Below are 24,253 nucleotides of genomic sequence, written 5' to 3' on the forward strand. Positions count from 1 at the left end.
TTTTTTTTAAAAAGTTTGGCATATTTTGATATATTATTTCTTTTTTTTTTAATTTTTATTTATTTATGATAGTCACAGAGAGAGAGAGAGGCAGAGACAGGCAGAGGGAGAAGCAGGCTCCATGCACCGGGAGCCCGACGTGGGATTCGATCCCGGGTCTCCAGGATCGCGCCCTGGGCCAAAGGCAGGCGCCAAACAGCTGCGCCACTCAGGGATCCCGATATATTATTTCTTGAGAGCTTGTTTGGAGGTTCTAGCAGGGGAGCACAGCTGCTCATATACCCTTGACCAAAGAATAGTTCTCTATCGGGGATGGTCGTCCTCTTCGACCGAGCACGCAGCTTCAGGAGGAATGCACAAGGAGCAGTGAGGGAGGAAGGGGACACCCGCCTAGCTAGCCAGATCAGCTGAATCAACCCTGGCAATCAATGGGGTGACAGATGTTGCAGCCAGATCACCCTCACATCCTGATATATTATTTCTTAAAAAATTTTTTTCTGTCATCTCCTTCCCACCAGCACACACTCCCCACATCTCCCTCAGCCCCACAGCATTATGTATATAGTAGGCTGCCCCACATTGTTAATGTAGCTCATAGATTTTCTTTTTTAGTCTTTTTTACTGTTTTGTTTTAAATCGTTTGTATTAGTATAACTTGAAGTTCCCAAATCTTTTTTTCTGCTATTGTTCTCGTCCAGTAAATTTTTCATCTTGAGACATTTGTATCATTTTCATATTTTTCCATCTCTCCTTAGCATTCCTTCTTTCAGAATCCAGTTTAAATTCTTCTCCTCTTCACTCTCCTAAAGCACACCAATTCATAATGATCTCCTCTTCTTTGAGCTCCTCTTAGACTCTCTCTTTAACATTTGCTAGGAAATAAACTGTATTTGGGATTATTAGATACCTGGTATTGATCTGTTATTTACCTCTTTCATTCTTTCAAGATATATTTTTCTTGACTCCAAACTAAATTAAAATTCTTGAAGGAAGAGAAACCATGCTTTATGGTTTTGTATATTTATATTTTGTATATCTACATACATATTTATATATATTTATTTATATATGTATATGTGCTTACACATAATAAAAGTTCATAGATATCTCTTGATTTACTTTAGCCTGGAAATAGGAAGACATCTGCTACTTGTCAGTCTAATGGATTTCTTCCCTTCTTTTAGATTAATTTTTGTAGTCTTAATATTATCACAGAAGAAAGTTTGAAGTATTCTGGTTACACTGACCATAGAAAAATTATATAGGATCAGAGAAATTTATTTTGTGATATATTTGACTTGGGAAAAGAAACCAAAAACTTTTTACCATTTCTTTTCCCATATTTATTTTTCTTTTATTTGTGTTATACTATATGTTGGCATATCGAACTCCAATAAAAAAATACCAAAAAAAGAAAAAGAAATATCTTTATGCTTTGAGGCAACTTACTATAGATTTTGTTTTTCAGATCTGCTTTCAAGTATCATCATGTATGCACCCCTAGTTCTTCAGAGCTGTTCTTCTAAAGTCACAGAAACTTTTGACTATTTATCCTTTCTGCCCCTTCAAACTGTACAAGGGCTGCTGAAGGCAGTGCAGGTAAGTCTTCTTACTCCTTAGGAACTTGACAAAACTGAGGTTGAACTCTACCTAATGGAATTCTTCATAAATGTGATAAATTCTATATCCCTTGATACTAAAGCATAAAATTTTGTTTTAAAAGGGCAGGAACCCTGAGCTGGACTCGATGTTTCCAAGTTTACCCCTTCTTCCTGGCACAATGCTCTCTCCTTTGACTCATTTTCAAGTCAGTGAAGTGATTAGAAAATTGAGGACAGGGACGCCTGGGCGACTCAGTGGTTGAGCATCTGCCTTTGGCTCAGGGCGTGATCCTGGAGTCCTGGAATCAAGTCCCACATCAGGCTTCCTGCATGGAGCCTGCTTCTCCCTTTGCCTATGTCTCTCTGCCTCTCTCTCTCTGTGTCTTCCATGAATAAATAAATAAAATATTTTTTTAATTGAGGACAATAGGTTTAAAAGCATTCACAATTAGTTTAAATTTAATAATTAAAAGTATGCTATTGTCCTTATTACTAAGTGTCATACTGAAACATGTATTTAAAAACAACCAAATTTCCTCCTATAAGCCAAATTATAGCAGTATTAGGTAGAAATGAGCTAAGGCTTTTTTTTACCCACTTATTCTTTGTCTCTTTTTATTTTTCCCACTTATTCTTTGTCTTTCAGCCTCTTCTCAAAGTCAGCATGTCCGTGAGAGACTCCTTGATACTTGTCCTCCGGAAAGCCATGTTTGCTAGGTATGGAGCATCTCATGAGACCCTCGCAAGTAATGCCTTCTGATGTTACTCACTGTCCTCCCTGCCGTCTTCTTGTACAACCTGTTAATAGTGGTCATGCACATGTCCGACCCAACAGAACAGCTTTCATCAATAAGGCCTTGTGCCAAGTACAGGCTTCCTCATTCAATCGTCTTATTCAATCTTCAGAGTAAACATATAAAACCAGGATTATTATAGTTTCCACCATACAGATCAGGAACTCTGACTTAGAGAATATAGGTGACTTTCCAGAAGTCAAACAGAGGTTGGTGGGGCTATAATTCAAGCTTTTGATCTCATGTACTCTGCCCCTACAGTAATCATCAGGACAAGGTTCCAGTGCCAGTTGGCGATAGTTCTGAAGAGGAAAACATCTTAATTAAAATATTCAGGAAACTCAATCTAGTGAACATCAAAACTGTGGTCTAGTGAGTGTAGACCATATTAACTGTTAAGTGGTCTGAGGTTTTTTGGTTTAGCCAATGCCTCCTGACCTCCTTCCTTTATTTCTTAGTGTATAAGCTAGAGATGATGATACTACCTTCTAAAAAGTATTATGAGCCCACTAATAGGTGGAAAGCATTTGGTACTTTAAATAAAAGATGATCAGTATCACATTGGCTCTATTACATTGTACTTGTGGATATCCAGGGGAACAGCTAGTAAGTAACCATATGCCATTATCCCTCTTCTAGAATTGACTTGTTATTCCTTCCTTACCCAGAGGCCAAGATGTATATGTCGTAGTATGTCCATGAATTAATCAGAGCCTCACTCAGATGAGTATATCATTTTTCTGGATGGAGAGTTGACAAAGCCTCAAACACTGTACTCCTCTGTGAAGAAGGGAAGTGGTCCTTCAGACACAGAAAATCAACAATTCCCTTTGCTATTTCATATTTATATTTGAGTTATTGGCCCATCAGATAGCTTCTCTGTACTCCTGTGCTTGTTCTCCATGTAGAAGAAAGTATAGGTAGTGTCTTGAGGTTGAGTAGATAGTGCAGAGTCAGCCGAATTCCTCTACCACAAAACTGCCAGGAACAGCTGATGGCTTATTTTGAGTACATAAATTCATTTTATTTTGCTCTGTGCTTCATGGCTTATTCCTTCCCTGTACAGAACCAACTGGATTTTTCTGATGCAGAAGCCTGTTCCTGTGAACTTAGTACTATTTGTTAACTACTCTTTCTGTCCCTGAGCTAGCCAGCTTGATGCCCGAAAATCTGCAGTTGCAGGCTTTTTGCTGCTCCTGAAGAACTTTAAGGTTCTAGGCAGCTTGTCGTCCTCTCAATGCAGTCAGTCCATCGGTGTTAGCCAGGTAAGCATTGTAACACATGGCACCACAGATTGTTCACACAGCACTGTAGTGTGCTTCGGTGCAGGAGTTGATGATGTGTAAGCTGTGCTTTTTCCCTCCTGTTCTGGTTGTACAAATGATCCTGAAACTGAGAGTCTGAATCTAGATGCTATTATTATCCTCATTTTTAATAGTTTATTTACTTTGCACATGAACTTCTGTTAAGCCCAGTAATCTGAGAAAATAAAACTTTTTACAGTAGGTGGTTAAATGTCTGCCTTCAGCTCAAGTCATGATCTCAGGGTCCTGGGATCAAGCCTTGTGTCAGGCTCTGCTTACCAGGGAGTCTGCTTCTCCCACTCCCTCTGTACTCCCTCTCTTTCTCTGTCAGATAGATAGATAGATAGATAGATAGATAGATAGATAGATAGATAGATAGATAGATAAATCTTAAAAAAAAACTTTTTACAATTTTTTGGTAATCCAGACTTTATCAGGAATCTTTTTTTTTTTTTTTTTTTTTGAGATCTTATTTATTTGAGAGAGAGTGAGCACGAGCTGGGGGTGGGCAGTGGGACAAGCCAACTCCCCACTGAGCGGGGAGCACAACTTGGGGCTCAGTCCCAGGACTCCAGAATCACAATCCAAGCCTGGGGCAGACACTCAACCAACTGAGCCACCCAGGCACCCCTATCAGGAACCCTTTATTGATCTAGTGTAATTATACAAAACTTTTGTTTATAACTTATGGGACAGATTAAATATTAGGAGCATGGAATCTTAGTGTATTGTTATCAGTGTTCCCATCTTAAGGATGAGGAGACTAAGGCCCAGGAAGGTTAAATAACTTGCCCAGGGTGATACAAACAGCTATGGGCAGAGCGGGAATTTGCTCAGTTTGAACTACCTCATGGACAGGCCTGTAGTAAGGGTTAGGCATCTTGGTCTACAGTTGTTGGATTTATGATGTAAATCAAACAAGGGCTATTATTCTTTGTCTTGTCCATTTCTAAACTAAATGTCTTGTCATTTCTAAACTAAAAATTACCCACTTCTAAACCTTCTAAACCAGGAATTTATAGATACAAAAACTAGATTCTGAAGACCTTTAAGGGAAGCATCTTAGGCCTTTCAAGTAAAATCAAGTATATTATGACTCCCGGATTCTACTGGTATGAAATCATCTGTGTGCCTTCTTCAGCAACTGACATTGTCAAGGAAGACCTTAAGGGTTGGAGAAAAGTTAATGTTGTTAAAATACTTGAAAATTCTTATCTCAAACCAGAATAAGAGTGACACTTCTCATAGCCTCATGATGATTGTAATGTCAGCCCCAGTCCTGGATTTTGGCATGTGGGGAAAGCTAAGTCTAAGATTCTTTGACCAAGAACATAGGCTCATTTTAACTCCTTTATGAAAATTGATTTGGCAGAATACATAAGAACTGGCCTTTTTTCCTTTCAGGTCCATGTGGATGTTCATAGCCGTTACAATTCTGTTGCCAATGAAACATTTTGCCTCGAGATCATAGATAGTTTGAGGAGATGCTTAGGCCAGCAGGCTGATGTTCGACTCATGCTTTATGAGGTAAGTCAGGAGCGGAAGGAATGCAACTAATAATCCATTTCTATTTTAATAAATTTTTTCTGATTATAAAAGTATAGTTCACTCCTATTTGATGCAGTTAAGATTGGTAGTTTGTGATGGTTAGCCAAAAGGTTGTTAAAGGTGAGGAATCATAAAGAATATTTGAAACAACTTGAATGTTTTGTTTTAATTTAATTTGAAATATTTTTTTAAGATTTATTTATTTGAGAGAGAGACCATGAGCAGGGGAAGGGGGAGAGGGAGAAGCAGACTCCCCACTCAGCAGGGAGCCCAATGTGGGATTGGATCGCAGGTACCCCCAGATCATGACGTGAGCCAAAGGCAGCTGCTTAAATAACTGAGTCACCTAGATGCCCCTTAATTTGAAATATTTAAATATACTGGTACATTGTGTGGGGCCAAACCTTTTTTTGTTTGTTTTTTTGATTATGAGTCTGTCATTTAGAACTTCCTGTCTCTCAAACCAGAACCTTAATTTATTGACTATAATTTCAAGGTTTTGTTTACCTAAAGTGAGAGAAATACAAGATACTTCAGATACAGTCTTAGATAAGTTTAGGGTTTTTTCCCTAATTTTTTATAATTTTCTTACCCTTAATTTATCAGAAACTGGTTTTATTTTTTATTTTTTTGTTTTTTAGAAACTGGTTTTAGAAACTTACTTATTCCTTCCAAAACATTTAACCTAGTTTTTATAAATCCGCTTCTTTTTCTTTTTGTGTTTGATTTTTAACAATTTACAGGATGCCTGATTAAATCTCATAATGACCAGTACAATTAGCAAGAATGAGTCAGGCAAATATAACTACTGATTTGTGATTAGTATATAATTCCATCCAGTGGGACTAAAGTATGCCATCAGGGAGGATACACTACCATTTCAGACATTTAATAGACCATGTACTTCAAAACACAACGTTTCATATATAGATGGAGAATAGCAGATAATCTAGCAAGTATACTAAATGGAAGTCATTTCAAAGAGCAGCTATTATATTAGGGTTCCTGGATGGCTAAGCCGGTTAAGCATCTGCCTTCGGCTCCTGGAATCAAGCCCCGTGTCAGGCTCTACTCAGTGGGGAATCCGCTTCTCCCTCTCCCTCTGCTGCTCTCTCTCCCTGTTTGTGCTTTCTTGCTCGCTCTCAAATACGTAAAATATTTTTTAAAAATAAATTTAAGAAAAAGAGCAGCTTTTATAATACTTTCATTCAGCATTCTTAAAATAGCATTTATTGAGCTACAGTAGTTGCCAGGCGCTGAACTTTTCAGGCTTTTTGTAGGAAATTTTAAAAATAGAGAAAAATATTTTTTAAGATTATTTTAATGGTTGGGGGAGCAAAGGGGCAAAGCAAAAGGGAGAGAGATCTTAAGCAGGTTTTGTGCCCAGTGTGGAGCCTGACATGGGCCTTTATCTCACGTCCCTGAGATCATGACCTGAGCCCAAATCAAGAGTGGGATGCTTAAACAACTGAGCCACCCAGGTGCCCTTTAATTTCAATAGTTTTAAACTATGACTGGGAAATTTTGGATGGGAAGAACTATCATTGTCCTTTACATTAGGGTGCTTTGGGCCAGGAGACACTTTTGAAGCACTGGAAACTAAGTGGACAGAATGTCTTAGAAGGGAAGGTTGTTAATGGAGGATGAGAGAAAAGAATGAGGCCTGAGACATTCTTAACTGTAAAGGAGCAAAGTACTCCAAAGCCAGAAGTGACCTATTGTTTAAAAATTGTAACAGTTATGGTCAGTTTATTAATCTAGTTCTCAGTGATCAGAGATCTCTTTTTAGTTCTTATGGAAATAACCTAAACTTCCTGATTTATTTCTTCCTCTGCAAATATGGTCTTAGTCTTTTCCAAAGAATTGAGAGTAGGGTAAAGAAAGAGTATTGTTTTAAAGTTATGATTTTTCAAATCACTAGTATATCTGTTAAAGAGCTTATTGTTTGTTTCCTCTTAGGGGTTCTATGATGTCCTTCGAAGGAACTCTCAGCTGGCTAATTCAATCATGCAGACTCTACTTTCACAGGTAATATATTTTTATTATTTTATGGATATAAAGAACAGATAATAAGGCATGGAGAGATGATTGACATTTTCCAGACTTTTCAAAATATAAACTAATTCCCAAATAATATCGTGGTTGGTGCATTGGGAACATAACCTGGGTATGCTATCCTGCTGTTTTATTTTTATTACCACTTACCTGTCCACCCTCTTGCCATCATCTTAAGTTATCCTCCCAGTTAAGGTGTGCACCCTAGGTCAGAAGGGTTTCAAAAATTTTTGAAAAAAATTTTTAAAGATTTTACTTATTTGAGAGTGAGAGAAAGAGCATGAGCAGAAGAGGGAGAGGAAGAAGCAGACTCCCTGCTGAGCAGAGATTTTAATTTATTTACCTGAGAGAGAGGAAGATAGCAAGAGGGAGCAAGAGTAGCTGGGAGATGGAGAAGTAGGCTCCTGCTAAGCACGGAGGCCCATGTGGGGCTCGATTCTAGGACCCTGGGATCATGACCTGAGCCAAAGGCAGACACTTAACCAACTGAGCCACCTAGGCTCCCCAGAAGAACCTTTTAAAGAACCATTTGTATAAGGGCTATCAGCTGTGTCTGTCTGTTTTACTTCTAAAAGAAAAGAGGGATCTGGGGATGCCTGGGTGACTCAGCGGTTGAGCATCTGCCTTCGGCTCAGGGCATGATCCTGGAGTTCCGGGATGGAGTCCCACATCAGGCTCCCTGCATGGAGCCTGCTTCTCCCTCTGCCTGTGTCTCTGCCTCTATCTGTGTCTCTCATGAATAAATAGATAAAATATTTTTTAAAAAGAGAGAGATCTAAAGTAAATATAGCAAAATAGGCATGTTAAATCTGGGTTACAGATGCATGGGTGTCTATAGGTTATTTTCTGTACTTTTTAGTTTAAAATAAGATTTTTTAATTAAGAAATATTTCACAGGATTATCACTATGAAAAGAATTCAGCTGTAGAATATCTGGCATAAATAAGACCTTTTACCATGAACATTTATTCATTAAGCATTGTTTGAATCTTTTTTTAAATTGCTTTATTGAGATATAATTTACATACCATATGATTCACCCATTTAAAGTGTACAACTAATTTGGTTTTTAGTGTATTCAGAGTTGTACAAGATCATCACCACAGCCAATTTTAGAACATTTTTTAAAATTTATTTGTTTTTTATTGGCGTTCAATTTGCCAACATAAAGCATAACACCCAGTGCTCATCCCGTCAAGTGCCCACCTCAGTGCCTGTCACTGAGTCACCCCAATCCCCCACCCACCCCCCTTTCCACCACCCCTTGTTCGTTTCCCAGAGTTAGGAGTCTCTCAAGTTCTGTCACCCTCACTGATATTTTCACTCATTTTTTCTCCTTTCCCCTTTATTCACTTTCACTATTTTTTATATTCCCCAAATGAATGAGACCATATAATGTTTGTCCTTCTCCGATTGACTTATTTCACTCAGCATAATACCCTCCAGTTCCATCCATGTCGAAGCAAATGGTGTATATTTGTCATTTCTAATGGCTGAGTAATATTCCATTGTATACATATACCACATCTTCTTTATCCATTCATCTTTAATGGACACAGAGGCAATTTTAGAACATTTTATCACCTCAGAAGCTTTACACCCCTCTGCTACCACCCCCTAATTTTCTCATCGTTCTCCTACCCACCTAGCCCTAAGCAGCCACTAATCTCTTTCTGTCTTAATAGATTTCCTTGTTGCGGACACTTCATATAAATGGAATCATAAATATGTGGTCTTTTGTGGCTGATGTCTTCCACTTAATGTTTTCATGATTTATCCATGTTGTAGCATCTGTCAATACTTCATTCCCTTTTACAGTTAAATAATATTTTACTATATACTGTTTGAATCTTTTTATATATTGAGAGTTTGTCTGTTCATAACCCTGTCAGAGTTTCCCATGTATAATCTGAAACTCATAGGGCAGGGAGACACCAGCAAAAGAGGCAGGCCACTCCAGGTTGGTAGGTAGCAGTTTTAAGAAGCAAAGGAACAAAAAAAAAAAAAAAAAAGAAGCAAAGGAACTTGTCTTGGACAGCAGCAAGATTAGTGCATCTCCACACTCATCTGCTACATTGTAAAAGGTTAAATAAAGGCCTTAACTGGGTTCAATCACATAGACTGTGTAGGTGTTCTCAGCACCACATCACCATCTCAAGGCCATGTCCTTGGAGCAGCCTCTGGGAGCAGGGAAAGCAAGCAGAACTCACATTCCAAGGACAGGGGAGGGAATGGTGAGGACCTCTGATCCCCCAGGTCTGGTCATGAGTAAACTGGTGACATCTTGGTTAACTTCCCAACAGAGCTCATGATGCTATGCTATTATGTACTGAAAATAACAATACCTACTCTATTATAGAGAGAGCCAAGTGTTTATGAAGCACTTTATGTGGGTGATCTTATTTGATCTTACAAAACTATGTGAACTAAAAATGGTTACCTCCATTTTAGATTCTGAAAGGTTAAGTAATTTCATTTGTCCAAGGTCACATAGTTAGGAAGTGGCAAAGCTGGAATATGAACTCACGTCTTCCTGGCTCAAGATCCCAAGCATGAAAAGCTTCATTAAAAAGCACTAGATTAAAAACAAGGAGAATCTTTTCAACAAATGATGTTGTGAAAACTGGATGTTCACATTCTGAAAATGAATTTGGATTCTTAACTTACACGGTGTACAAAATTAACTGAGTATGGATCAAAGACCAAAACATTAAGAGCAAAATTATAAACCTCCTAAAATACAAGGGAAGGGGTTCATGACATTGGATTTTTTAACGATTTCTTGGACATTAACCAGAAGAACAGGTAATAAAAGAAAAAAGAAAGAAATTGTCCTCATTAAAATTAAAAACTTTTGTGCAAAAAGCACTCTCCACAGAGTGGGAGAAAATATTTACAAATCATATATATGATAAGAGATCAATATCTAGCAAATATATAGAACTCCTACAACTCAACAAAAAACAACCCAGTTAAAAAATGGGCATAGAAAAAAATGGGCTTGAATAGACATTCATCGAAAATATATATATATATACATATATATGTAAGTGTATGTATATACACACACAAATAGCCAATAAACACATGAAAAGATGCTCAACATCACTAATCATTAGGGAAAAGCAAATAATATAGCCACAATGAGATGCAACTTCATACCCATTAGGATGGCTACAATCAAGTGAAAAATAATAAGTGGTGGTGTGTGTGCATTAATGGTGGTAAATGGTACAGCTACTATGAGAAAAAGTATGGCAATTCTTTAAAAAAATTAAGCAGAATTACCATTTGATCCAGCATTTCCACTTCAGGTATCTGCCCAAAAGAAGTGAAAACAGAGATCTTAACATTTTTAATCCAATATGACACCCTCCTTTGAATGGGAATGTCTAGTCAATTCACATTTAATGTAATTATTGTTATGGTTGGATTTAGGTCTGCTGTTTTGTTACTTAATTCCTTTATTGACTTTAACTGTATTTTTTGTATTTTTTTTATTTTAAATATTTATTTACTTTAGAGAGAGAGCAAGAATGAGAAAACAAGTTGGGGGAAGGGCAGAGGGAGAGAATCTTCAACCAGACTCCCTACTGAGCACAGAGCCAGACATGGGGCACCACCCATGACTCATGAGATCATGACCTAAGCTGAAACCAGGAGTTGGGCACTCAATCACTGAGCCACCCATGTGCCTCTTTTGTTGTACTTTTAATTTGCTCTAGAGATTATAGTATGCATTTTTAATTGATCACTATATATTTAGGTTAATACTGAGGTACTTCCAATAAAATATAGGAACTTTGATCCATCCTCCCGCCTTTATGATATTATCATACATGTTATATCCCAGCAAGCCAGTGTTACGTTTGTTTTAAATAGTTATATGTATGTCTTCCATAGAAATTAAGAAAAGAAAAAAGTGTACACAGTCTCTCATATATACCAACTTTTTACCATTGCCAATGCTCTTCATTCCTGTGGGTTCAGGTTTACCATCTTCAATAACTTCTCTTCAGCCTGAGGAGCCTTTTTTTAGTATGTCTGTTGTATAGGTCTGCTGCCAGTGACTTCTCAGTTTTCATCTCTATAGAGCTATATCTTTTTGCCTTCATTTTTGAAGGATAGTTTCACTGAATACAGAATTCTTAGTTGATAGCTTTTTCTTTTGGTACTTTAAGTATGTCATTCCATTGTCTTCTGGTTTCATTGTTTCTCAAGTTGCTGATTCCTGAGTGAACCAATTATTGTGTCTTTGTTTTCTGTTTTTTCTATGTCATTTTTCTCTTGCTCCTTTCAAGATTTTTCTCCTTGTCTTAGGGTTTTAAGGGTTTGACTGTATGTTTACATGGGATTGTCTTTGTGTTTCTATTTTGAGTTTATTAAACTTCATAAAACTCTAAATTGATGCTTTTCACCAAATTTTAGAAATTATCATTATCTCATCAATTTCCCCCCCTCACTGCTTTCATTCGGGGACTTCAGTTGTACATATATTGGAGTGCCTGATTTTTTTCCTGCAGATCTTTGCGATTTGATTCATTTTTTCTTCAGTATTTTTTACCTTTCAGATTTGATATTTTCCCTGTCTTCAGGTTACTTATCCCTTCTTCTGCCATCTTAGATCTGTTTTACTTATGGATGTGTCTTCAATTTTAGCAAATGCACTTTTGTATCTATTGAGAGGCAACTATATGATTTTTCTCCTTTAATGTGTTAACTGTGGTGAGTTGTATTATTTGATCTTCTAAGCCAACATTGCACTCCTGAGATAAACCCAAGTGATTATGATATATTACCTTTTGTACATTGTTGGATTCAATTTACTGATATTTCATTTAGAATTTTTATGTATATGTTTGTAAGAGAGAACAACCTATAGTTTTTATTTCTCATACTCAACTTCTTGGCTTAATATGAGCTAAATGATGATTAATGTGACTTAAAATGATTGGGGTGGGACGCCTGGGTGGCTCAGTGATTGAACATCTGCCTTTGGCTCAGGGTGTGATCCCAGGGTCCTGGAATCAAGTCCCACATCGGGCTCCCCACAGCCTGCTTCTCCTTCTGCCTATCTCTCTCTCTCTCTCTCTCTCTCTCTCTCTCTCTCTCTCTCTCTCTCTCATGAATAAAAAAATCTTTAAAAAAATTTAAAAAATGACTGGGGAATATTCCCACTTTTTCTAGTTTGTGTAAAATTTGAAATGATCTAGTTATTTCTCTTCCTTCTCTTCCCTTGTTTGGAAGATACATGCTATTTCTTTAATCTAAACTTTAAATTATTGGCTTTTGATTCTTTAGGCCACACAAGTGATGTGAATTCTAGCCCAAATTACATTTGGAGATTAGCTTATGGTTCTAAATTCCCAGGAGACGCTTTTTTCCTCTTCTACTTAAAGTCAAGGCTTATTTTGATACATATCCCTTTTAGTTTTCTCCATGTAATAGATTTTTTTTTAGGTTTATCCATAAAGTGTATCTCCTTTTGAGAAGTCCAGCTTTGTGTGAGGTTCTCTGATTCAGCCTTCACCCCATGAGGGCCTTAGGCTTTATCTTCAGGTCCATGAGCTCTACAACTGTAGCTTTAGGCCTCCAGGATTGGCAGATGCTGCCAGAATAAACACTGGCTTCAGAGTTCATTTGCTCGTGTAGTTGCTAGATTCATGCTTTATAACATTTTCTAATATAATGAGATATTTGAAGACTTTTCTTACTTTCCCATTGTCTTAGCTATGTTTTTAAATTTTTTAATGCATTTTTATTTTTTTTTTTTATTTTTATTTTTTTAATTTTGATTTCTTTATGATAGTCACACAGAGAGAGAGAGAGAGAGAGAGAGAGAGAGAGAGGCAGAGACACAGGCAGAAGGAGAAGCAGGCTCCATGCACCGGGAGCCCGACGTGGGATTCGATCCCGGGTATCCTCCAGGATCGCGCCCTGGGCCAAAGGCAGGCGCCAAACCGCTGCGCCACCCAGGGATCCCTAATGCATTTTTAAAATTGTTCTCTACCAGGAGAGTTTCTCTAGACCCCTTGTCCACCACTTTGCTAAAAATGGAAGTTCTTTTTCTCTTCTTCTTCCCCTTTTGTATGCCATTGCTTTGTTATAATTCTGCTGAAGAAGCTACATTTGAAGTTAAGATCTCAGATGTGTAGAAATTATTGGAAGGTCCTATACTATTTATCAAAAGCTTTCCATTGGGCCTCAGGCGGATCCTATATGATCCTATATAAAATTTATATCCTATTAAGTATAGTGGACCTTTCAAACTGTAATAATCAGCTCATCAACATTCACACACTTAACAAGCATAAAAAAATTGTGATTGAATGCATAGAGCAGTGCTTCTCAACTCAGGTTAGTATGTGGACCAGTAAAATTGTTCAGATGCTAAAAGTAAAAAAAAAAAAAAAAAAGTAATCGCTAACATTTCTTGAGCTCTATTTTGTGCTAAGTAGTGTTTTTAGCACTTTATATATATTGACATGTTTAATCCTTATGCAGCCTTAGATGTTTATAATACTAATAATCTTCTATCACAGATGAGGAACCAAGGCATGGATGCCTTTATCAGAATTATTAATAAGTGGTCATACTGGGACTTGGACTCAGCCATTCTGACTCTGAATCCTGTATATTGTTAACCATCAAGCTATACTGGAAAGGCTGATTACTTGTACAAGTTTAGGAATTGGTATGAGAGAGTATGATGTTTTGTGGGAGAGTTAATAAAAATGGAGTAGGAAAGAGCTCAACATGATATCTGAAGCAAGGGTAAAAGATGTGTGTGAGCCCAAACAACACAAATTTTGTTGCATTGTTCTTTGGACACTTGAGACATATGTCCTAGAAGACATAAGACATTAAAGGCGCTATTAGTTTGACCAGTTAAAGAAGTAAAAAGCATTCATGAGCACTGGTGTCTTTTTCTCTTTACCATACATAGTTAAAACAGTTTTATGAGCCAGAACCTGATGTGCTGCCGCCTCTGAAGTTAGAAGCTTGTATTTTGACCCAAGGAGATCGGATCTCTCTACAAGAACCACTGGTGAGACTTTATTCCTCCTAAAACCATTATTTTTACTGTTAAGTAAAAACATCAACCCTGTTGATAGAGTTAGTCTTCAGGAAGAGAGATATTTCCTGAAAGCACTCTTCTGGTTCTCCCAATGAAATTTTACTCTTAAATCTTCCCTCCTTGTCTTTTCTGGCCAATCATTATGTTGGATCTATTAAAAGTATCTCCGTGTCAGCACTTTACTAAATCAAGGCATCCATGACTTCCTCCAAGGATCATTTGTCTCCCATTTATGGCTCTTTGGCTACATAATATACTAAAATATACTTTGGGGGACGCCTGGGTGGCTCAGCGATTTAGTGCCTGCTTCCGGCCCAGGATATGATCCTGGAGTCCCAGGATCAAGTCCTGCATTGGGCTCCCTGTGTGGATTCTGCTTCTCCCTCTGCCTGTGTCTCTGCCTCTCTCTCTCTCTGTGTGTCTCTCATGAATAAATAAATAAAATTTTTACAAAAATAAGTAAAAATATACTTTGGAATGGGGAAGGAAGGTCACCTGGTAGCAGACGAACCAGGGAACCTACTTAATTAGTCTAGAGGGAGTATATGATATATACCGAGCACTCTTGAATCTTCAGGGCAACTAGGACAGGTGTTTTTCTGTTCTTGTGCTCTAGCCTCAGAAAAATGGAGAAAAGATAAAAATTTAAAATTCACTACCCCAAGTAACTAGAGCTCATGAAGGGGATAGGGAAATGGTCTTTAAGTTGTCAGATTCTGCTTTCATAAATAGCCCTTCTTGTGCCTAGAGGTGGAGATGCTCTATTGGTCTCCCAAAGATTCCCTCGACATAAACCCCTACCTTTAGAACAGCATCTGGGACTGAGGAGTCAGAAAGGATTTAACTTCACAACCTGGCTCTGTGGTATTTTTATTAGGTCAGAAGTAATACATTCTGATGTTGCATTCTAATGTTGTCCAGTACTTACAAAGCCAGTTTCTGGGAAAGGTCAGGAAAGAATGCTTTTGTTGGTTCAATTCATTTTTTCCAGTTTTGTTATTTCAGGTTGACTTAATTTGTAATGGTAATGAATAACTTAATTTATTTAGCCTTATAGATAAGAATTATTTGTTGATTATCAACAGCCTCATAGGTTACCCCTTAAGCCCTCAAAAATGTTTACTGTTTTCTTCTACAGGATTATCTGCTGTGTTGTGTCCAGCACTGTTTGGTCTGGTATAAGAGTAGAGTGATGCCCCTACAGCAGGAAGAAGAGGAGGAAGAAGGGTTCTACCAAGACTTAGAGGATATGTTGGAATCTGTTACTAGTAGAATGATTAAGAGTGAACTAGAGGACTTTGAATTGGTAATTGCTAAATCTCAGTTGTATAGAATGATAGAGGTTGTTAATACCTCATGGGGGAGGGTGTTTTGTTTTGCTTTCAAGATTTCATTTTTAAGTAATCTCTGCACCCATTGTGAAGCTCAGACTCACAACCCTGAGATCAAGAGTTGCTTGCTCTACTGACTCCCAGTAGCTCATTAATTTTTATCTTGTGTCTTTTAGGATAAATCAGCAGATTTTTCTCAGAACAGTGGTGTTGGCATCAAAAATAATATCTGTGCTTCTCTTGTGATGGGAATTTGTGAGGTTCTAATAGAATACAATTTCTCCATAAGTAATTTTAGGTAAGGTATTGCTACTACTCTCCTTGCAATTTGATGAATACTCCATTTTTTATTTTTTTTTTTGTTTTGTTTTTAATTCTAACTGTACTAGGCAGTGAACATACCACAGGTCATGACGCTGCCTCTTAGATGAATATCTAGTCTACCAGATTATATTCTTTCTACCAGAGAGCACCAAACATTTGCCACAGGAGTAGCATGCTTTCATTTATTCAAAATTCCCAGACCCTGAACTCAAGAAGTTCTGGTTTCAGTAGGGAAATTTTGTTTGGTTGGTAGTTTTGAGCTTTTGTGCTCTGCATTGACTGGTATAAATAAGGGAGAAAAAAAAGTAACTCAGATGGATTAGAGTGATCTGGAAATTAATGCAGATTTATTCATTTATAATCTTGTGTTTAGAATAGAACATCTAAAGAAACATTGATATCTTTATTATTGGGTGTGAAAGTAAACCACAATATTCTGATGCTTGTCCTTAGTGGTCTCTTTTTCTTTTTATACAGTAAGAATAAGTTTGAGGAGGTTCTGAGCTTATTTATGTGTTACAAGAAACTCTCTGACATCCTTAATGAAAAAGCTGGTAAAGGCAAAGCTAAAACAGCCAACAAAATGGATAGTTTTTTGTCCATGAAATTTGTATCTGATCTTCTCACTGCTCTTTTCAGGTAAGTTTGTGATGGAGTGCTTAAAGATGTTTGTGCAATAAAGGTATTAACAGCTACCAGCTTCTATAATAAACTAGTATTATCTAGTTTGGATTCACAATTCTTTTTTTTTTTTTTTAATTTTTATTTATTTATGATACTCACACAGAGAGAGAGAGAGGCAGAGACACAGGCAGAGGCAGAAGCAGGCTCCATGCACCGGGAGCCCGACGTGGGATTCGATCCCGGGTCTCCAGGATCGCGCCCTGGGCCAAAGGCAGGCACCAAACCGCTGCGCCACCCAGGGATCCCTTTATTCACAATGCTTAATGTATATATAATAAGTAAGAGGTTTGTAGGTTTCTTGAAATGAAAGTCGGATAATTTGGGACACCTGAGTGGCTCAGCAGTAAGCATCTGCCTTCGACTCGAGGCATAATCCTGGAGTCCCGGGATTGAGTCCCATATCGAGCTCCCTGTATGGAGCCTGCTTCTCTCTCTGCATGTGTGTGTGTGTGTGTGTCTCATGAATAAATAGAATCTTAAAAAAAAAATCTGGATAATTCTAGGTAGGCACTCAAGAACTATCTTGAATTATTAATGGAAAATTCAGAAACAATGGACTACTGAAGAAAAGATAGGAATGGCTTGCAATAAGGCATTATAGGAAAATCTGCCTAAGTTCTAGCTACTATAACAGTATAAAAAGAGAAGAAAGAAAAACCTGAATTGAAAAAACAAAGGAGGAACAACAACAAAAAACATGGGAAACTAAGACTGAAATTTAAGTCTTACCAAAGCAAAGGGATTGGGGGAGGGAATAAAATGAGGTCACATAGAGAATGAGGGTTGTAGAAGGGCAGTTATTGCTGTGACTGGATGTGCTGCCTGGGGTCTGTCATTAAGAGCTTCATAGGTCCTGCTCTTCTAAACAGTCCCTAGAAAACCTAATTCCAGATCCCAGTAGCAATAGGAGAATCTCTTCTTTCCCCCTCTCTCTCTCTCTCTCTCTCTCTCTCTCTCTCTCTCTCTCTCTAGGGATAGTACCCAAAGCCACGAAGAGAGCCTGTCTGTTCTAAGGTCCAGCAATGAGTTTATGCGCTATGCAGTGAGTGTAGCTCTACAAAAGGTACAGCAGCTAAAGGAAACCGGACATGTGAGTGGCCCTGATGGTCAAAACCCTGAGAAGATCTTTCAGAATCTCTGTGATATAACTCGGTAAGTCATTCTCACCCTCAGAAACCTGTTCCACTTGCTGTGGAATCTCTAAGAGGGGAAATTTGGGGGTAGAAATGAAGGCAGTTTGAAGTTGGAAATGCCTTTACAGTAAAAGTACAATCATTAATATTGAGCCTTTTTTTCTTGTCCTGCTTTGATGTGGAATATTAGCCACATAGAAAATGTTATTCTATTACCAGGAATAAAGAGGGATATTACATAATGACCAGTTCATCAGCAAGTAGACATAACAACTTCAAATGTGTATGCACTGGGGATCCCTGGTGGCTCCATGGTTTGGTGGCTGCCTTCAGCCCAGGGTGTTATCCTGGAGTCCTGGGATCGAGTCCCGCGTCATACTCCTTGCATGGAGCCTGCTTCTCCCTCTGCCTGTGTCCCTGCCCCTCATTCTCATTCTCATTCTCTCTCTCTCTCTGTCCCTCATGAATAAATGAATAAAATCTTTAAATAAATAAATAAATGAATAAGCACCTAACAACAAAGCACCAAAATACTTGAAGCAAAAACCTATAGAACTGAAGGAGAAATAAAAAAGTGGTTCATCCTCTCTCAAAAATCAGTAGAGAACTGGTAGGTAGAAAACCAAGAAGACATGGAAGACTTGAGCCACACTGTCATCCAGCTTGATTTAAATGATATTTATACAAAATTTAGCAACAGTTTCAAAATGCACATTTTTTCATGTGCACATGGTGTATTCATCAAAATTGACCATATTTGGGGCCATAAAACAAACTGAACACATTTTTAGAATAGAAATCAGTATGTTCTCTGAGCACAGCAGAATTGTTTTTAAAGATTTATTTATTTAGTTTAGAGAGAGCACAGGTGAGAGGGGCAGAGGGAGAGCGAGGAGAAAGAGCATCTGGAGCAGACTCCTCGCCTAGCATGGAGTCCAGCATGGGGCTCAATCTCTTGACTCTGAGATCATGACCTGAGCCATAATCACAAGTTGAATGCTTAACGGACTGAGCCACCTAGATGCCCCTGAGCACAACAGAATTAAACAAGAAAGCAGTAACAAAAATATTTTTATTTTGTAATATATTTTTTTAAACAACTGGATTATCCTTGTAGATTTGGAAATTAGATGCATTCTAAATAACCCATAGTCCAAGAGGAAGTTAGAAATCAGAAAATACCTGGAACAGAATGAAACTGAACACACTGCATTTCAAAATTTGTATGATCCAGGTAAATCAATGCTTAGGAAATTTATAACTGTCAGTGGTTATATAAGAAAAAAAATCTCAAAGCTTCCACATTAAGAAAAGATTAAGATGAAGGTGAGCAGAAGGAAGTTATAAAGACAAAATAAAATCATTGAAAAAAGAAACAACAGAGAAAAAAGAATAAAACCAGAAGCTGATTCTTGGAAATCAAGAAATGCAATAAATTGTAGCCAGACTGATGAGGAAAAGAGTGAAGACACAAAGTACTGATACCAGATATGAGGAAGAGGAGATAATCACTACTAATTCTACAGTCTATAAAAATTGATAATAATAGAATGTTAGCAACTTTATGCCAATAAACTGGATTACTTAAATTTGACAAAGGTTTTGAAACTCAAGAAGAAATAGGCAACCTGAATAATCTTGTGACTCTTTAAAGAAATTGAGGAGCATCTGGCTGGCTAGTCAGTGGAGCATTGACTCTTGATCATGGGGGTTGTAAATTCAAGCCCCATGTTGGGTAGAGAGATTGCTTAAAATTAAAATTTTTTTAAAAAGAAGAAATTTAATTTGTAGTTCAAAATTTTGCCTCAAAGAAAGCTCCATACCTAGATGAATTACTGGTGAATTCTACCAAACATTTAAGGATGAAATAATATACCAGGGCGCCTGGGTGGCTCAATTGGTTAAGCATCTGACTCTTGATTTCAGGTGAGGTCATTTCAGGGTCTTAGGATCAAGTGTCAGGCTCTGCGCTGGTCATGTAGCCTGCTTAAGATTGTCCCTCTCCCTCTCTCTCTGCCACCCCCCTAAAAATAAGAATACTAATGTATGTAAATTATCCCAGAAGATAGAATAGGAAGGACATGTCCTAAATCGTTTTATGAGGCCAGCATTACCCTAATGCCAAACCCAGTCAAAGACATAAGATGACTACTAACCAATTTCCCTTATGAATATAGATATTAAAAATATTAGCAAATTGAGCCCAGCAGTTTGTAAGAAGGATGATGGAGTTGAGTGGAATATTTTCTCAAGAATGCAAAATTGGCTCAAAATTTGTAAATCAGTCAATATAATTCAGCATGTATCAACAGATTAAAGCAAACACCTTAGGGGGACGCCTGGGTGGCTCAGCAGTTTGGCGCCTGCCTTTGGCCCAGGGTGTGATCCTGGTGACCTGAGATTGAGTCCCGCGTCAGGCTCCCTGCATGAAGCCTGCTTCTCTCTGTATCTCTCATGAACAAATAAATAAAAATCTTAAAAAGAAAAAGGAAACACCCTATAATCATCTTAAAAGATGCAGAAAATTTGACATAAATTTATGATCAAATCTCTTAGCAAAGTAGAAATAAAAGAACTTTATCGGGCAGCCCGGGTGGCTCAGCGGTATAGTGCCACCTTCAGCCCAGGGTGTGATCCTGGAGACCCAGGATCAAGTCCCACATCAGGCTCCCTGCATGGAGCCTGTGTCTCTGCCTCTCTCTCTCTCTCTCAGTCTCTCTCTGTCTCTTTCTCTCTCTCTCTCATGAATAAATAAATTTTTAAAAAAATAAAAAGAACTTGATCAATCCAATAAGGGGAATCCACAAAAAACCTATAGTCAGCACCATACTTAATGATTAAGTGGACTGAATGCTTTCCCTCCCTGTGCTCTCACCACTGCTCTTCAACAACATACTAGAGGTTGTAGCCAAAGCAGTAAGACAGGAAAAAAAAAGTAAACAGCATCCAAATTGAGAAGGAAAAAATAAGTGTCTTTGGGGATATTATAATTGTCTACAGAAAACAAGGACAGTATTTTTTAAATTGTGTTTTCATGTACATGCTAGCAGTGAACAATTGGAAGAACTTTAAAAACAGAACCATTTACTGTAGCATCATAAAATACGAACTTCCCTGCAATAAGTCTAACATGTAAGATTTATGTGATGAAAACTCAGAACAGTAGAGCAATCAAAGACCCAAGTAAATGTAAAGGTACCCAGTGTCCACAGAAGAGAAGATTCAGTATCGTCAAGGTGTGAATTCTTCGCATATCAACCCATAGATTCAATAGTTTCTCTTTTTGTTTTTAAAGATTTTATTTATTTGTTTATGAATGAATGAATAAATGAGAAAGAGAAGCAGACTCCCCACTGAGCACAGAGCCCAACACAGGGCTTGATCCTGACTCTCCGGGATAATGACCTGAGCCAAAGGCAGATGCTCACCTGACTGAGCCACCCAGGCACCCTCAACACAGTTTCAATCAAAATCCTATCAAGCTTTACTTTAGTAATTGACAAGATGATTCTAGAATTTTTGTGGAAAAGTAAAGGACAAGGACCTAGAATAATTAAACAAGTTTGAAATAAAAACAAAGAGGACTTAAAGAGGATTCACACTGTCAAGACAGATGATAAAGTTACTTTATTTAAGATAGCGTGGTATTGGCAGAATCATTGGAGCAGAATAGATCAGAAATAGATTACACAAATATGGTCATTTGATTTTTTACAAAAGAGATAATTTAATGGTTTTGGAACAGTTGACTATGTGGGGAAAAAATGAACCTTTATTCACTCTACATGTCATAAACAAAAAATTAATTTGAAATGGGTCAAAGACAAAAATGTAAAACCAAAACTTGGTTCCCAGGATCAGGTCCCACATCGGGCTCCCTGCAGGGAGCCTGCTTCTCCCTCTGTCTGTGTCTCTGCCTCTCCCAGTGTGTCTTTCATGAATAAATAAAATCTTAAAAAAAACAAAATAATAAAGCCAAAAATTGTAAAATATCTACAGGAAACTAGAAAAATTTCTGTGATCATGTTTTAGGTAAAGATTTCTTAGAGTACCAGAAGCACAAGCTATATTTAAAAAAAAAAAAACGTTTAACTCTGCTCTTTGGAAAACGCTTTAAGGAGATTAAAAAGACAAGCCATAGATGAGGAAATACTTGCAAAGCACATGCCTGATGAAGGACTGGTAACCAGAGTATATAAAGAACACTCAAGCTTAATTAAATTTAAAACAGCAAACAACCAAATTTAAAAATGAGTAAGATATTTGAACAGATACTTGACCAATAGATGGCTGATAAGGACACAAAAGGATAGGATAATTAGTTCTTAGGTAAATGCAAATTAAATCACAATGAGATATCACTGAATATTTATTAGAATACCTGAAAGTAAAAAGACTGATGATACTTGGCACCTCTGTCTGGCTCAGTTAGAAGAGCGTATGACTCTTGAACTCTGGGATTGTGAGTTCTAGGCATAGAGATAACTAGAAACTTTTAAAAATAAGCAAATATTCTTTTTAAAAAAGGCTGACAATACCAAAATGTGGATGTGTAGAAATTTGAACTCTTATACACAATGGGAATGTAAAACAGTACAACCACTTGAGAAAACAGTTTGGCATTTTCTTCAAAAGTTAAGCACACACCTACCATATTATCTACAGATTCCACTCTTAGATGTTTACCCAAAAGAAATGAAAGCATATATCCATATAAAGGTTTTTGATTAATAAATAAATAAATAAATAAATAAATAAATAAATAAATAAATAAATAAAGGTTTTTGATTGCCTCTTTATCTGTAATAGCAAAATTTGGAAACCAAACATCCATATCCAGTTGAATGGAGAAACTGGTACATCTATACAATGAAATATTCTACTTAGCAATAAAATGAGATTATCTACCATACATGTAGCAACAGAGGGGAATCTCAGAAGCATATGCTAAATTAACAGCTAGATTCAGAAGGCTACATACTGAATGCTACCATTTTTATATACTATTTTGTAAATAATATAACCATAGGGAGAGAATCAGATCAGTGATTGGAAAATCGGGAGAGAACTAACTTACAGAGCAATGTAGGAGAACTTTTGGGATGATAGAAATATCTTGATTATGGGGATGATTACACGATTGTATAAGTTTGTTAAAATTTATTGAACTGTACATGTTCAGTTCTTCGGGGAAGTTTCCTGTCCTACTTGCGTTCTGTCTGAATGGGACAGTTTCTTCGGGGAAGAAACAAAAGAAACAAAATCCCTATCCTTGGGGAGCTTACAGAATGGGGAAGAGGCCAGCACACAAAATAGAAGAGTATTTCAGGTGGTGAGAGAGGAATGGGGCAAGGGAATAGGGGAAGGTGTGAATTTTACAATATATAAAATTTTACCTCAGTGAACCTGACGTTAATAAAATTACTTTTCTGTGGCACCTGGCTGCCTCAGTCAGTAGAGTGTACAACTCTGGATCTTGAGGTCTTGAGTTCCATCCCCGTGTTAGGTGTAAAGATTACTTACAAAATAAAATCTTTTAATAAATAATCACATTTCTTCTTTTCAGGGTCTTACTTTGGAGATATACTTCCATTCCTACTTCAGTGGAAGATTTGGGAAAGAAAGAAAAAGGAAAGAGCATCTCACTGTTGTGCTTGGAGGGTTTGCAGAAGATATTCAGTGCTGTGCAACAGTTCTATCAGCCCAAGATTCACCACTTTCTCAGGGCTCTGGGTGAGCTTTTCAGTTTTGAATAAATTGGCTTCATCTGGGTTTCTTATTCTTAACCAAACCTCTTGATTCTATTTACTAATCTACCACACGACATCTGAGAGCAGGTCCCAGTGTTGCTAATGAGTGACATCTAGTGGATTCAGAATTAGCATTTACTGGATTTTACACATGACCACAAATAGTGACTGGAAATTGGAAGATAGTGCTAAGAAATTGCAGAATGTTAGGAATATATTTAATTCTGCCCCCAGACCTTTTTTTGGCATTCTAAAATTTTAGTTTAATATTAAAAAGCCAAAAAAGCATAGTGAGTCGGTCCATTTCAAAGAACACATTCTTTTCCCTTTCCTAGATGTCACAGATAATGAGGGAGAAGAGGCGGAAGGCAGCGTCAGTCACAGAGCAGCATTCCAGATCCGGCAGTTTCAGGTAAGTAGCCTTGGCAAAACGCTCTGCTTGCCTGAGGGCCCCTGCAGAGGGACTGTTAGCTGGGCCAGCTGGTGGGAATGGGCAGACAGAACGCAAGTAGGACAGGATTTCTTCTGGGTCATCATCTAAGCCACAGGACATAACTCTGCTGAGTGGAAGGTAACGCCTGTAAAAGGATTCTGGGGAAGGGGACACCTGGATGGCTCAGTAGTTGAGTGTCTGTCTTCAGCTCAGGTCGT

General features: G+C 37.6%; 1 protein-coding gene across 6 annotated transcripts in view; it reads left to right on the top strand.

Moving 5' to 3' along the window:
- Nucleotides 1–24,253, top strand: part of FANCI (FA complementation group I) — a 74,839-nt gene that overhangs the window by 37,181 nt on the left and 13,405 nt on the right. For 5 of the 6 annotated variants that reach the window (XM_038532820.1, XM_038532822.1, XM_038532823.1 and 2 more), the window contains 12 exons: nucleotides 1,469–1,599; nucleotides 2,248–2,318; nucleotides 3,546–3,660; nucleotides 5,104–5,226; nucleotides 7,207–7,275; nucleotides 14,249–14,350; nucleotides 15,519–15,686; nucleotides 15,888–16,009; nucleotides 16,513–16,674; nucleotides 17,692–17,871; nucleotides 23,419–23,585; nucleotides 23,938–24,014. In XM_038532820.1, the coding sequence (XP_038388748.1) occupies nucleotides 1,469–1,599; nucleotides 2,248–2,318; nucleotides 3,546–3,660; nucleotides 5,104–5,226; nucleotides 7,207–7,275; nucleotides 14,249–14,350; nucleotides 15,519–15,686; nucleotides 15,888–16,009; nucleotides 16,513–16,674; nucleotides 17,692–17,871; nucleotides 23,419–23,585; nucleotides 23,938–24,014 (1,487 nt within the window). The remainder of the gene's footprint in view (nucleotides 1–1,468; nucleotides 1,600–2,247; nucleotides 2,319–3,545; nucleotides 3,661–5,103; nucleotides 5,227–7,206; nucleotides 7,276–14,248; nucleotides 14,351–15,518; nucleotides 15,687–15,887; nucleotides 16,010–16,512; nucleotides 16,675–17,691; nucleotides 17,872–23,418; nucleotides 23,586–23,937; nucleotides 24,015–24,253) is intronic. The other variant, XM_038532824.1, reaches the window with a different exon arrangement.

This window comes from Canis lupus, chromosome 3, assembly GCF_011100685.1.
Source record: "Canis lupus familiaris isolate Mischka breed German Shepherd chromosome 3, alternate assembly UU_Cfam_GSD_1.0, whole genome shotgun sequence".
Lineage (NCBI taxonomy): Eukaryota > Metazoa > Chordata > Mammalia > Carnivora > Canidae > Canis > Canis lupus.